At 34.8% G+C, this 15,279-nt stretch overlaps 1 protein-coding gene across 1 annotated transcript in view; it reads right to left on the minus strand.

The window, feature by feature from the left end:
* The window catches only part of SOX6 (SRY-box transcription factor 6), a 349,859-nt gene that overhangs the window by 310,234 nt on the left and 24,346 nt on the right, over positions 1 to 15,279 (minus strand). Inside the window, exon 3 of the mRNA XM_054699396.1 lies at positions 3,021 to 3,228. Coding sequence (XP_054555371.1) covers positions 3,021 to 3,228 — 208 coding nt within the window. The remainder of the gene's footprint in view (positions 1 to 3,020; positions 3,229 to 15,279) is intronic.

The raw sequence follows: 15,279 nt of genomic DNA on the forward strand, positions 1-15,279 counted from the left end.
GAAAGACCAGTAGAAGCCCACGATTTGAAACATCACTAGCCTATAATAAATGGGTTGATTTATATAGTAACAACAACAAAAAAGGATCTGTCAACTTCACTAGGCCATCAAAAGAGAGATTCACTGGGGGGTGCAGGAGGTTGGGTGAGAGGAGAATGAGAAGGTAAGACTCCCTCAGCACTAATACAGCAGCTTGCAAAAGAAGAAGAAAAATCTGTAGAAAAGAAAATCACAATACTATGTAGTTCTTGATTAGAGCTATAAAAAAATACCACAAACTACAGAGTATTATACAAGCATATGGTTCATAAAAATTCAGTCTTGCATATTGCTATCTCTGAAAGCAATTTATTTCTTCCATAGAAGATTATTATATACATGGATACTACAACCATTAGTTGACCTTGTTATAAACATTAATCTGGTTCCTTATAAATTCTTGTCATTGATTTGCATTCTATTCCTAGGGAGCTAGAAAGAATAAACACAATCTCTCCTCCACATGACTTTAATCTTAAAGACACAATCATATCATCCTTGATCTTCATTTCTCTGGGGTTAATATTACTAATTCCTTCAACCATTTCCCTTATTATATAATTTTGTGTTCATTATCATGTCAATTGTTGTCCTCAGAGAATATTTCAATTCTTTTGAGTCTCTTTTAAAGTCAAGAGTTTTGCTCACAATCTCTGATGGATTAGTTTTAAGCTTATGCATTGTTTGTCAAAATATTTTGTGTTTTGTTTCTTTCATATATTACACTCCTCCCAGATACGTATAATCTGCAAATTTGATGATCGTGGATTCTATCACTTCATATCTATACTTAATATGTTATATACATTACTATACACTGAAAATTTTTAATTTCTGATGCTTAAAATAGATATACTATAGAAAACAATAAAAGTTCTTTAAAGGACAAAGAACATTCTTTTCAGTAGGAATATAATAGTGAAGAATTTTTAAGTGTGAGGCCTCATCATGCAAACGCCTCTTTATATCAAATCAACTATAATGGACAGGAGGTAAACTAATTTGCAGGAGAAAAATTATTTTAAATCCCCTAGTAGTCCAGATCAGAAAAAAAAGTCAAAAAGCAATTTCTTTATTTTTATACTAAAAGAACTCTCTATATTAAAAACCACCTGCTTACAAAACTAAAACCACCTTTTTGGTGACTTACAATTAAAAGCTTAACAATCTTGGGGCCTCCCTGGTGGCACAGGGTTTAGTCTCAGCACTTTCAAGCTATCACCAGCCACTGTGGCATGAGTCCGATCCCTGGCCAGGGAGCTAACCCACATATGCCGCAGCAGACATCTCCTGTCTCACCCACTGCTCCCCTCAGCAGTTTATTTCAGTAGATCTACCTGTTCTGCTCCACACTCTGTCTTTGGTAAATCCTCTCATGCCTTGTACCTTTGACCTACACCCCAGTTCTTGTATGTATAATAAAATAAATCTTCTGTTAAAAAAAGTCTAACAATCTCACTTATTCAAAAATTATTGATCTGACATTCCCAATTATTTTAGATCATAGCCAAGAATGAAAAAATAAAGTCTCTGAGCAACAAGAAGAGTCTGCATGAAGTGCATGCACTAAAGACCAATATATATTACCCAGAACCTTTTAGCAACTCACCCAGACATATTTATCCATAGCTTAAATATAGTTCAGAATATCATAATCATATAATTTCAAAATCTATAAATGAATGATGGAGTAAATTATAAATTGTTCACAATTGAGCAAGAGGTAATAGCCTGGAACCTGATATCAAAGGATAAAAACCATCACACACAAGCCAAAAAAATTATCTGTATCAAGCAGACACAAAATTTCCAATTTTTACAGTTTCCAAGTTGGAAACTATACCTCCAAATAGTCCTAATTATCTCAATGATCTTATGTTACAGCATGGTAAAATAATTAATTCACACTATTATAGTAATCACAATCACTAAAATTTATATAGCTTACAGTTCATAAGAAATTTTTATACTTATTGTAGTTAATTCTCAAAATGTTGGAGGTGCCAAGTCAGGCATTAGTACTACGCTAAATTTTCAATTTTGTGGTAAGTTTGAAGAAGTTATCCGAGGTCACATAATTATTAAGTGGGTATTAGGTTTTATAGCTTCTGTATCATGACCCTGAGTCATCAAAAAATATTTATATTTTGTGCTATATAATCTGGTTATTACAACAAGGAGACATGTAATATATTTTAGATCCTTCCAACAAAACCGATGATGTGGTTGACGAAGTCACCAAAATTCTTTTGGAATTTTTGCCAAATATCTGTACATAAATAATGAAAGAATGTACTTAGGATAGCAATCACTTAGATTTGATTATTTAATTTAAAAATATTATTATTATCTTGCTACATCTGTATGTTTGAAACTCATTGAATGTGAGTGGACTCTTGTGGTGAGAGTAAAGAGAGTGGTTATGAGATGTTGCAGTAGATGTCTCATATCAAAACACTTTTGACATGTAGCTTTAACAGTATTAGAAACCCTCAGTTCTCAAATTGATAGCATTTGAAAGTAAAATAATATTTATAAATTGATAATATTTACAAAAATTAGAAGAAATTTTGGGGTGTGTGTGTGTGTGTGTGTGTGTGTGTTGCAAGCAGTTTATCTTTTTTTTAATAAAATACTATCTAGCAAAAGGAAATAAGGGAAAAAATGAAAAATAAAGTTGCAGCTGGGAGAATTCCCATACTACCTTTTTCCACGACAAGGTTTACAGTCAATTTAAAACCTTGATTTGTTATCATAAGAACCAAATAAATGCACAAAGTTTTATTAAAAATGGAGCTATCTGCTTAACACCCCTAATGGAGCACAATCTGCCATCACCATGGTAACCTCTGAATAACTTTTTCCTAGCTAGTGCCAATTATGCACTTCTCTGGCCCTTGAAATCCCACTCTTTTTTTTTTTTCTTCTTAAGGCTTGGAATCTTTAAAAGAATAAAGTCCAACAGTTAAGTCCACACATACCCTCTTGTTCAGTCCGAGTCATTTCCTCAAGCTTTTTCTGTTTCAGTGTGTCCACCACATCGGCAAGACTTCCTTTGCGGCGTTCTGGGGTTCCAAAAGTAACACTGGTCATTATTTCGCGGTCCCGACTCCCTTCGTCAGGCTTATGTGGTGAGGTAGAGGTATTTCGGAAGGAATATAGGGAACATAACTTATTATTCTCTGACTCCTAGAAAAAAGAAATAAATTAACACTATCAGAACATTTATTTCTTTGCATATAGTTGGAGAAAAATCCCAATCTCAGAATGACAGTGCATGCTGTTTAGATGGACAAATAAAATATATTAACTATCTCAGCTTTAAAAAAAAATGCTATAAACACTATACAAGCAATTATCATAGAAACTAACCTGAAATGAAGATTCAAACTATTTTTACAAAAATCTAGAAAATGGCCTAAGGGGTTGAAAAATAAAATTTTAAAACCAACACTACACTTTCCTACTCATTTCAAACCTTCATTTTTTAAAAGATTTATTTATTTATACAAGAACCAGGGTACAGGCCAGATGTGCTGGAGGGTGAGAGGATTCACCAGAGACAGAGTGGAGACAGGACAGACAGAACAGGCAGACTGACTGAAATACACTGCTGAGGGGAGCAGCAGGCAAGACAGGAGAGGTCTTCTCGCCATGTGGGTTGCTCCCCAGCCAGAACAGAACCCGTGCGGTGGACGCTCCAGACAGCTTCACAGTGTGGTGTTCAACCACCCGTGCCACAAGGGAGACCCTCAAACCTTCATTTAAGATAGTTCAAGTTCAGCTAATAACTATTAGGGTTGGTATAGTTATTCTTTTAGTTGGGGCCCTTTATCAGCAATGCTGTTTCCAAAGCCTAAAAAAATGTGTACATCACAAAAGCATTATTCTTCAATTTAGAGCCAGTAGAAAAACTGATTTCACTATCCAAAGTTAATTGTTCACCAGAAGATATATAAATTACCTAAATCAGTGCTAGAGTTAGCCAACCTGAATATTTTTGTGTTCTGGTGTTTGAAGAGAATCTTTATTTTCTAGCTATCCATCTGCCCAAAGTTACAGAAACCTCTTTCTATTCCTTACCATTGATGCTTCAGCACAGAGTCACACATATTTTTCAAGTGGCATTTTAAAATGGTTTGGTTTTTTGTTTATTTGTTTTCACAAAAGGACACATTTATTACAGAAACATTTACACAAGAATCACTTCACAGCACAGAGAAGTTAGCTAACTAATAAGATCCATCTGCAAGGAAGAAAAACAAATCTTAAACTGAAAATAATAAACAGTCAAAAGTTTATAGAAAAAAATGTTTTTTTTAATCTCTTTGAAGGGTTGAAACTATCTCTCTGAGGGTTGAAAGCAACTATTTGGTTGTAGTCCTTAGTCTTGCATTCACTTTATCTATCTGTACAAGGTATTCTCTCTCTCAGTAAAAAAATGTGTGAAGTCAGTAAAGCATTTAGCCTTTGTGATTCTCATCAAAAGACTGAAAATCTTAATTGCTACTGTGTCTCGCTCTTTCTTGACAAAGAAGCCTAGCAAGCTTCAAGAACTAGAGGAAGAAGCATGAGGCAAAAGTTAAAGAAAAAGATTCTAGAGAAGTTTCTAATTATATGTCAATTGAGATAATACTTGTTCTTGATAAATGCTAAGCACTTAGGTACTATTCTCATTTATATAAGGTAGGAATAGAACTTAGTTACAGGGTTACTGGGAAAATGTAATAATTGTCAGGCAACTAAGCATAGTACTTAGCTCACAGCAGGTGGTATGCAATGGTAGGAACCATTATACCAATACCAACAGAAGAAGCAGGTCTAGGAAGGGAGCCAAAGAGGTTTTTTTATGAACCTAAGGACTTTCTTAGTAAAAGTATCAAAATGAGTCAAACTAAACTGAATATTGTGATGTCCACAGATATACTTAATGGACATACTAAACACCATTGAATTGTATGTATTAAATGGATAAATTGTGTACTATGTGTATTAATTCTCAAGAGCTGTCAAAATATATTTTGAGCAAAATATTAATTATTCCCATTGTTAGCATATTGCCTAGCACAGAGCAATTGCTTATTATCTTCAACATTTGTGCCAAAATAAACTGAAAGGGATAAAATAAGTGGAGGAGGAAAGGAAAGAGAGCATCTCTTTACCAATCTGCTAGGTTTTCTCCTACCCTAGTTAGAGAAGAACACAAGCGACTGTGGTGATGGTTCATGGGTGAAATGGTGGTGGGAATTTTACAAGAAATGCACAATAAAAGATACAAATTAAAAAAAAAAACAAAAAACAGGGGGGAAAGGTGTCTTATCTTGCTTACAATAACTCTTTGGAGTGAGGAACCCTTTCTTTTTTTTTTTTTAACGATTTATTTTTTTTTATTTATACAAGCACTGGGTACAGTCAGAAGCACGGGAGGGTGAGAGAATTCACCAGAGCCAGAGCAGGGAGCAGAGCAGGCAGAAGGACCGAAGTACACTGCTGAGGGGAGCAGCGGGTGGCAGGAAAGGTCTGCGCACCATGTGGGACCCTCCTCCGGTGGCCAGGGAGCAGCCAGGGATCAAACCGGCGCTGCAGTCTGTGGGCAGCTTCACAACCCAGCGCTCAACCGCTGCACCACCGGGGAGGCCCAACCCTTTCTTTTTGATGCCAGCCATGGTTAGACTCCTTGGCATGGCCAGTTCATTCTCTCTTTGTGCAAACAACTCAGAGAGATATTTTTCTAAGCCATTCTAACATCTTAATAGAGTATCTATCAGAAATATAACCTAGACTTTTCAAAATCAATAATTACTACTTGACACATCAGCCACTTTCATTTTAAACACAGACCAGTTTCATGCCATACCTTAGAAACCAAAAACAAACTCTGACTTAAAAGATGAAAGATTCAATCAAAATAATAGCTATGTGGAAGTGATATCTACAAAATCACTTACCACTGACCATAAAGAGGATTTTCCCATCACTCCCAAATTGAAATGGAAAGATATTAGGAATGGATCTCCAGGCTGAGTTAGGTTGTCTCTAGAGCATAAAGTACTAATTCTCTCAGAATTAATTTTAAATCATTTGTATTTATTCATACCACTTAACTGTTAGATAGACTATGCTGTATTTCTACTCATGGCAGTGCAGTTACTGCCATCCTGCACACAGAAAATAACATAGTTTCCCACACCAATATCCCACTGTGTTCAGCCCCATGATTTGTGCAAAGAGTATGGACACTACTGAAACTCAGTGGGCAACGAATTGAAAAGGCATGATTTCTCCAAGAAAGCCACTATGTCACTAAGACATAACCATAGGCAGTGAACGAAACCATGTTATTTCAGTCATGAAAGTCATCTTATACCATCCTCAGTAACAGTTGAAGAGGGCAAATTTTACCCTTTCTGGTCCTCACTTTTTAACTTTTTAAAACTTAAAGAGATACTGGCCTTTTATGAGTGGAAGCCAAGCGGCAATATAAGTGAGTAATGGGACACATAGGTCTAAACACTTACAATGAAGAAATTACTGTTGGATAAAGGTGAATAATGCCAAATTAGGAAAAGAAACTTGACAAAGGATCTACAGCTTTTTAAATGTGGTAGATAGTTTTTAAGTAAGTTTTCTTATCCAAAAAGGACAAATTACTCTGTAATTTCCTAAAAGCACAACAGGTCCTATGAAAATTCAATAAAGGTAAGATTTCAGTGATAGTATCTACCAAGTCTTGATGCATGTCATGACACCACAGCTGTGGAGATAAATTAGACAATATTTTCCCAAAGCAGGGTTCTCAAACTTTAACATGTGGAATTCCTAGGCAAATATGTTAAAATGCAGAATCCCACACTTTCTCCTAAATCCCATAAGGGTGGGGCCTAGGAATGTTAATTTTCACAAACATCTCAAGTGATTCTGAAATGTAGTTCCTTTAATTCTGATGTACAACCCACTTGAAGAAACACTGATCCTTAAGAAGGTATGAGATACATGTGTTTTTCCTTGATATAAAGTGGACAGGTATTAAAACATTTAAGAAGTTTAGCCAGATGTAATTTTAAAAAAATACCACTACAGAGAATATTTCTTTTGATTTTTCTTGTGAAACAACCATTATAAATATGACTGAGTACATTTACATCTCAAAAATAAGAGCATGTGGAGCACTGTGTGTTAGTTCAAAGAAATTTACTACAAATTTGTGTTCACTCAACAATCATCTCAGTGGCCCCACCCAACCCAACAGTGAAGAAAATTTTCAAAGTATTATTTAATATATCCTGTTGTCCCAGTGCAAAATGAAAGCAATGTTGAGTCATATTATCCAAAGAGCATTTCATTCAAAGTCATATACTACGTAAAATATATATAAATGACTGAAAAACCACACAGTAGCACAAAAAATAGTCATTAAGCAAAGTTTCTAGAAAAGACAAGCAATTCTCACTTATTAAGCATAGTTAATTAAGATATTTCTGTCTGAAGGAATAGAAAAGGAAATATTAAATAATGTTTTAATATTAAAAACAATTATATCTCAATAAAATTGGAAAAACTATGTTAAATCAAATACTGCCCAGATTTTTCAGAAGTTGGTATTCAATACTTATTGCTCCGCAGTGGCATTAAAAGAATGTTAAACTTAAACAGCCTTCTTATGGTACTGTGAATATCAAACATACTCATTTTTTTAACCTTATGCATCTTGTTCCTTTCCCCTAGAATGTTCTACATGCCCATTTACTATGAATTCCACTTACTCTTCAAAGACCAGGTCAAAGTGCATTTCATCCTGGAAGTCCGCCCCAACTATACTGGATGTGCTACCCCCAAACTGCACATCAAAGCACTTAATCAGAACCACATAACTTAACATTTATTAATATGCTAGAATAAATTATTCATTACTGGTTTCATGCATTAGGCATATATGCAACTAAGTTTTAACTCCTGCAGGATTGGGGCTATGTGTCATGTTTCTACATGCTTCCAAAGCATCAAACAAAATGTTAAGTGCATTATGATGGCCTTGACACAACTAGTTACCAAATACGTCGAAAATAATCAGGAATTAGAGTAAAGGAAAAAAACTCTAACAATGACTAGGTTGCTTATTAAAGCAAAATATTGAGAACTAAGACATTAAAAAATAAGGGATTCATGCAATAAAAAATGATATAGTTACACAATCGAATACCACACAGTCATTAAAACAGTCTTGTATATGTTGAATATAATGTTGCTTAGAGTGATGAATAAATACAGGAAACTTGCATATCCAATTGTAAGGACTCAGGGAATTGTGTTTTTATCCACATGGTAAAATAATTTGAAGGACATTTAATTCTTTTTTCCAGGAAATTTAATGATATGTAGAAAGATTCATAGTGTATTATTAATGAAAAGTTAATTAGTAAAAATATCATTATATAGCTTTTATTCTATTTTTGAAGATCATTTTGCAAATGATCTATCATAAATAATACTTTAAATCTGAAAATAAGTACTTTTTTCAAGATTATGAATACCAAAAAATGTTGAGGAAATTATAAGGTGTACTAAATGGATATGTATATAAAACCTCAATTTTGTTATATATGTGCATAAGAGTAAATGTGGCCTACATACACTCATACACATAAAACCTGGGAAAATAGTCACCAAGATATTTATGGTGATTTCCAAATGGTGATGGTATTACTGGTAGTTTTTATTTCCTGTTTTCTAATTTATCATTAATAAAAATATTCATTATGTAAAAGAAAAAATTAATTTTATAAAAAGACACTTGGAAAAATATGAAAAGAAGTATTAAAGAGAAAAGAATTTGGCTGACTTGAAGTCATAGTTAGAGTTAGCATGCTACAGTATCCCTGTATTGAAGCACTAGTCAAGCTTTCTTTCCTTGGAATTTCTGCAGTTGAGGGCCCTCAAATAATGTTTTCCAGTAAGTCTAGTTATTTAAAAGGAACTCCTGTACCAGCTAAAATCTGTATCCTTACCATTATCACCCATGTTTTCTGTTTTTTTCTCAGAAGATAAACAAAATCAATCTATTTTTTCTTCCATATTAGAGTTGTTCAAATATCTAAAGAGAGGGTTAAATTAAGTCACCTTCTAGGTAAAATTTTTCCAGTATATGCATTCATTTCTCACTGGGCATGGCTCCAAACCCTCCTATAACACTCAAGTCTCTACATGAGGCTACACTCAAGTGTACCTGCTCTGGTACACTCATGTCTCTAGATGGCTCTGGTACACTCAAGTCTCTAAAAATATGTTGCCAAGAATTGAAGATCAATTTAATAAAGTCTGAAACTTCATTTTCAGCAGGAAGAAAAGTTAACACTCACAGGTTATGTAGCTTCCCCAGTGTCACCCAGGCAGGACTGGCAGGGCTAAACTGCCAGTAACTCTATATGTAGGTTTGCTGACACCAAATCCAATGTTTTTTCCATTTCTCAGGGCTATACTAAAATCACTTTCATCAGTGAAACGTGCCATAATTCTAATCATCTATCTACCTTCTAAATCTTTGCGTGTTCCCTAGATTTCTAGAGGGGAGATTTACCTATTTTTGAGACAGTAATTCCACTTTGTTATTAATGTTAATGCAAGAGTTACCAAGAAGTACCTTGTATTAGTTAAGTGTTGTCTAAAAATCATTCTAAAACTTAGTGCTTAAACAATCATTTCTCATTTTAAAGGCTTGTGAGGGTCAGGAATTCAGGAGCATTAGGACCGGGTGGCTCAAGTCTTTCCATCAAGTGAGTGGTCATCAAGTGAGTGGTTAAAATTGAAGTCATCGCAAACCAAAGAACTCAGGACTGGAAACTGGTGTTCCTTGGACATCTTCCTCTATCTCAATGTAATCTCTCCACACGCTCTTTTCTCTCAGGCATGTTGACTTCACAGTAGCTAGACTTCTTACATGGTAGTTCAGACTTCTAAAAGCTCATATCTCCAAAGAGAGCCAGATGAAAGTTGTAATGCTGTTTCTAACCTAGCCTGGGAAGTCATCCCATGTAACTGTCAATGCATTTTATTCAATGGTGAGTCACCAAAGCTTGCCCACAGTAAAGGGGATGGGAGTTAAACTCTGTCTTTTTTATAGAATGGGGTTATACTTATATCCTCAAATAGTTGCTGTAAGAAATGAATAACGTATAAAACATTTAGGATAGTGCCTGTCACAAGAGTACTCAATAAATAACTACTGTTGTTATTAAATTCAAATGTCCTTTGTTTTAATTTTCAACTCTGAAAACACACTCATGAGAACTACTAGCACCAATTTTTGTTTTTTACCTATACTTGTTCACTTAAGCGGAATAATTAATGATAAACTATGTTACCCTCTTCAGTATCAATGCTCAAAAACGTCTTCTTTATGCAGTCATCCCAAATTAATTTCACCAAGATCTGGCCCCTCACAAAGTTCCAGTAATCTTAGTATTTGTAGTTTTTTTCAAGGGACACTATCAATTCCCACTTAAAATAACTGCTTATGAGTTACCTCCCTTCTGTTCAGTTATAGGATACCACTGGTCTGTTTAGTCGGGTTGCCAATTGTACATAAACCAGCCATACTGTGAGCAGAGAAGAGCAGGCAGGTAAGATGTCCAGCATTGAGAGAGGAATAGACTGTGTGGGTCAGGAATGGCATCCTGCCTACATAAAAGAAGTTAAAGCTACATGCAGAAGGAAGTCATATCAAATGGGGAAATAACTGGAAAGTGCTCCCTCCAAGAAGCTGCATGAATCAGCTTTCATACCTGTTGCCTTATGTTAATTGTAGGTAAAGACTATTATCCTCTTACCCTCTTTTCCACCCACATACAGAGCTGCACTAAATGTGCTCATTCTTATTGCATAGTATGCCATAATTTTTGTTTTCTTATTCATTTAAATTTTACTGCCTCTCCAATTAGTTTGATCCCCATTCAAGTCTGCTCTCCCTATAAATTTCTTGAGATACCCCATCATTGATTTGTCACTGATTTCTGAGAGCACTTACTCTATAGTAAGCCTCTGTTTCCTTAGACTACCCAAAATCGCTCAAAAAAAAGCCCAAATCCTTTTTAAAAATTCTTTCTAACACTCTTACTGAGACACTCCATAGTTTTCTATGGTGTGTGTTCTCTCTAGCGCAATGAGTAATAAATCCAATTTGTTTGAACATATGTATGTTCTTCTTTTTAAAAAAAAAAAATTTATTTATACAAGAACCAGGGTACAGGCCAGATGTGTGGGAGGGTAAGAGGATTAACCATAGACAGAGCAGGGAACAGAACAGGCATACTGACGAAACATACTGCTGAGGGGAGCCGCGGGCAAGATAGGAGAGGCCTGCTGTGCCAAGTGGGTTTCTCCCCGGCCAGAATCGAACCCACGCTGCAGAGGCTGCGGACAGCTTCACAGCACGGCGCTCAACCACCTGCGCCACCAGGGAGGCCCTATGTATATGTTCTTGGTAGTCTTTGACTGAAGGGAATTAAGGGGATGCAACATCTATAGAGAAATTGAAAAAAACAGTAATAAAACTAACTAAAAGGTGTTTCTGTTTATTTTAAAAATCACCATGTACTGGCAACTCAACAATGTCAGTAATCAATCTTCTCTGCCTAAACAGATGACTCCACCTCCCTTGGTAAGCATTGCATTTATGTATATTTGAGTTTCCATTAAGTATTGAAGTTATATTACATAAATAGCATATACATGTATATATATATATACATATATATGCATGTATATTTAATATATTAAGTTATATTATACATATGCTGTCTATGTACTACTGTTTCTGATTACCCACTTTAAACAACTTTTTTATTGATGAACCAAAAACTACCTTTCGACGGCGCTGTATGAGGCACTCTACTAGTGTTATTGGGTGACTGACAGAAAAAGCTTTACTTAATCTAGGTTCCAATAACTTCTTGTTAACAAAGGAAATATAACCTTTTTAATATGCTGAAAACTAAATTGCTAACATTTATAGGTTCTTTCTCAGAGGAAAATGTATGTTTCTCTCTAAAGTGACATATTTTAAGGAAAATCACAGGTTTAAAGAAGCTTACATAAATGAAAATACTGAGTTTGGTTCCAATTACCAACAGATTATTCCTGACAAAAGTATCATTTGCTATAATAGTGAAACAAAGTGTATTCTTTTTCTCTTTTATTAAAACTGATACTTGGTTGGAGATATCAGATTTACACAGTATTCAAAAAGTTGGAATAATATCATGCCACTTTACACTATTACTATACTGTTAATAACAATAAATTTATTCAGAAAACAGATTTTCTTACCAATACTTGCTGAAGTATCATAATTATTAAGTCTAGAAAGAAAAGGCTATTCTTATTTTAATTCAAGGGAAAAATACAAGACAAAAGTCTATTAAGTGGCCTCATCACCATGATATTTAATAAATGGAAGTAAATATAGAGAACAGAGTAAATATAGAAAAATATTAAAGTCTCAAAACTTGTCAAGACAAGCATATAGAAAGGCCTTGCATCATCTATACTCTATGAGCCTCATATATAGGATCAAAATCTCAAGATTCAAAGGTCTTCCTTAAAAATACAAATACTCAACCCCCCTAGTACTTAAATTCACTGTATAAGAAAAGGTGGAATAATACATTAACAAAGTATGGCTCTCTAGGCCACATTTTCTAGTTAAATCCCAGTTTTTCCATCACCCTCCCACATAACACACCAGGCAAGTTAGGTACCCTCTCAGTGCCTTATACCTCCTTTATAAAATAAGAGTGATAATAATAGCTGCACATAATCTAACAGACGGGGTTGTTATGAAAATCAAATGAATTAGTAAAAAATAAAACACTTAGAATAGTACCTACTACATAGTAAGTGCTTATTAAGTGGTGGTGGTGATTATAGTGGTGGTGGTAGTGATGGTGGCTGTTACAATAACCTTGTCAAGTGTAACTTTCTGGTTTCTCCTTAAACACCTCCACTAATAGATTTAGCACCTCCTAAGGCAATCCATTTCATCTCTGGAGGACTGCCAACCAGTCTTACTTAAAGGAATAGGAGGAATATGAATCCTACTCTTTTAAATCTATAGTTCCATCCCATAGAAACATTCAGAACAGTAGCACTTTCAATACATACACACAACCAGTATAGTATAGCACAACCAGTATAGCCTTGTATCATTTTTTTTTTCCCTTCACAAAACATCTGCTTCCTTCTTCATTTCTTCCTCGTAACACATGGTTCAGTCACTGTGATCATTCTCCCCTAACCATGTTCTAATTTCTCTCTCTCCCTCTTTCTCTCAGGGTAGTGCCTGAACTAACAAAGAATTAAAGCACATGATAACTGCTTTAGGAATATACTTTAAATACATAAGGCCACAGGACAGGCAGCCTCATAGATGAGAAAGCTTTATAACTTTTTGGTAATGAACAGTAAGATAAGCTTTAAGGCAGGCAGACCTAATAGTGAATTTCCCAACACACGGAGCAACACTCTATCAAGCACAGCTATCAGCTTATGCATATGCCTACAACTTCAGGCAGTTACTTCGGTCTGGTTACACATTAGTATTAAAATTACCATACGATATTCAGTTTAAACAATACTATCAGACTAGGGTGTACTGGCTAAGATAATTTTAACCTTTATAACAAGTTATAAATAGCATAAGACTTTGTGATTATAGTTCAAATCTTTCATTTTTGAGATGAGCAAGTTGAAATCAGGAGATATAAAATAACTTCCCGAAGATCACACTGCAAATTAGTAGTAGAGATGAACATAGGCCGTCTATGAGGTCACATCCTTTCCTCTAAATTATGTTTTCTCTAAGTAGCCCCAGGGAAAATAGTTCCACTGAATCAAAACCATGCTTTCTTTCTGACTATTATGAAGCATTGGGAAATAAGGGATGTGATTATACAGAAGTTGGAGAAGTATAATTGGACAAGTTCTGATAGAGCAAGTTTCTATGCAGAGTCTCAATGATTCCATAGAGCTTTTCTGAAGAGGTAACTACTTACTCTAGTGTCAAGTCTATTATCCTCAGAGTCTCCTGCTTTACAAAAGTTGTTTTCTTTTCCTTCCATTTGAGAGACACTAATGCACTTATAAAAATAAATGTGTATATATAATCAGCAAAGTATGCTTCAAATGAACTGAAGGCTATAGTGAAAGCTTAAATTACTTGTATATCACAGGATCCAAGATATCAGTCAGATCACCAGGAACCCTTTTGCACACGTATAATTCAAAAAACAGCATGTTGTACACAAACCCCAGACATCATAATTAGGAAGGTGAAACAAAGGATATAAAGCAAACAAACAAACAATCAAACAAAAAACCTGCCTACCCTCTACCAAAAATGGTGAAATGGACTTGGAAAATAGGTGAAAAGAATACCAGCAATCTTTTGTATGACACTTGATCAGAGTTGGCAGGCAAAGTAAATGCTTGTAGAAGTACACAAGTAATCTGTTGAAATGTTCTTTAATCCAGTTTCTGGGAAACTTGTCCCTAATTCAAGATAGAAATGGGCTATTTGGGGGGTGGACCTACAATAATTCAAAGGCAACAGAGTAGCTTCAGAAAAATAAAAAAGAGTCAAGTAGCTGACTTAGGATTCATTAGGAAAGAGGTAAATAATCAAATCCCTACAAAAATCAATATAATTACTTATGTCTTTGTTGTCTATTTAAAAATGAAAGTCTGGAGTCACACACAAAAAAGAAATAGCTCATAGTATGCTCTTCATACCTCACAAAACTTAACATTAAAAAAGTACCAGAATCCAATCAAGGTTGTCAAATCCATTTGTTCCTTAATAGAGATTCTGCTTTCTTAACAGCGAAATCTTCTCATCATCTAGTTTGTTTACAGAAGAGTGACTAGAAGCAGATTGCTCTATATGTCATAGACACTGAACCCTCATAGTTACCCTGTGAGCTCAACAATCCCCTCTCTTCCCTGGGATCCTGCCGAGCAAGGTTCTCAATTTTGAGAATTTCACCACAAAAACCTTCAAATTTCCTCCTAATCTCTCAAATACATATAATGGCTAAGAAGAAACTTTTTAATCTAGAACTTTAAAAAATAACATCTCTAGCTCTTTGATTAAATAAAACACATATGAGACTAAAAATGATACTTCAGAGGTTATGGTGTCTATAAAACAGTTATCTCTCTATATTTACAGTCTAGGAAAGGGGCAACAAG

This window comes from Talpa occidentalis, unplaced genomic scaffold (genome assembly GCF_014898055.3).
Source record: "Talpa occidentalis isolate TD23 unplaced genomic scaffold, MPIMG_talOcc4v2.1 talOcc4.3, whole genome shotgun sequence".
Taxonomy (NCBI): Eukaryota; Metazoa; Chordata; class Mammalia; order Eulipotyphla; family Talpidae; genus Talpa; species Talpa occidentalis.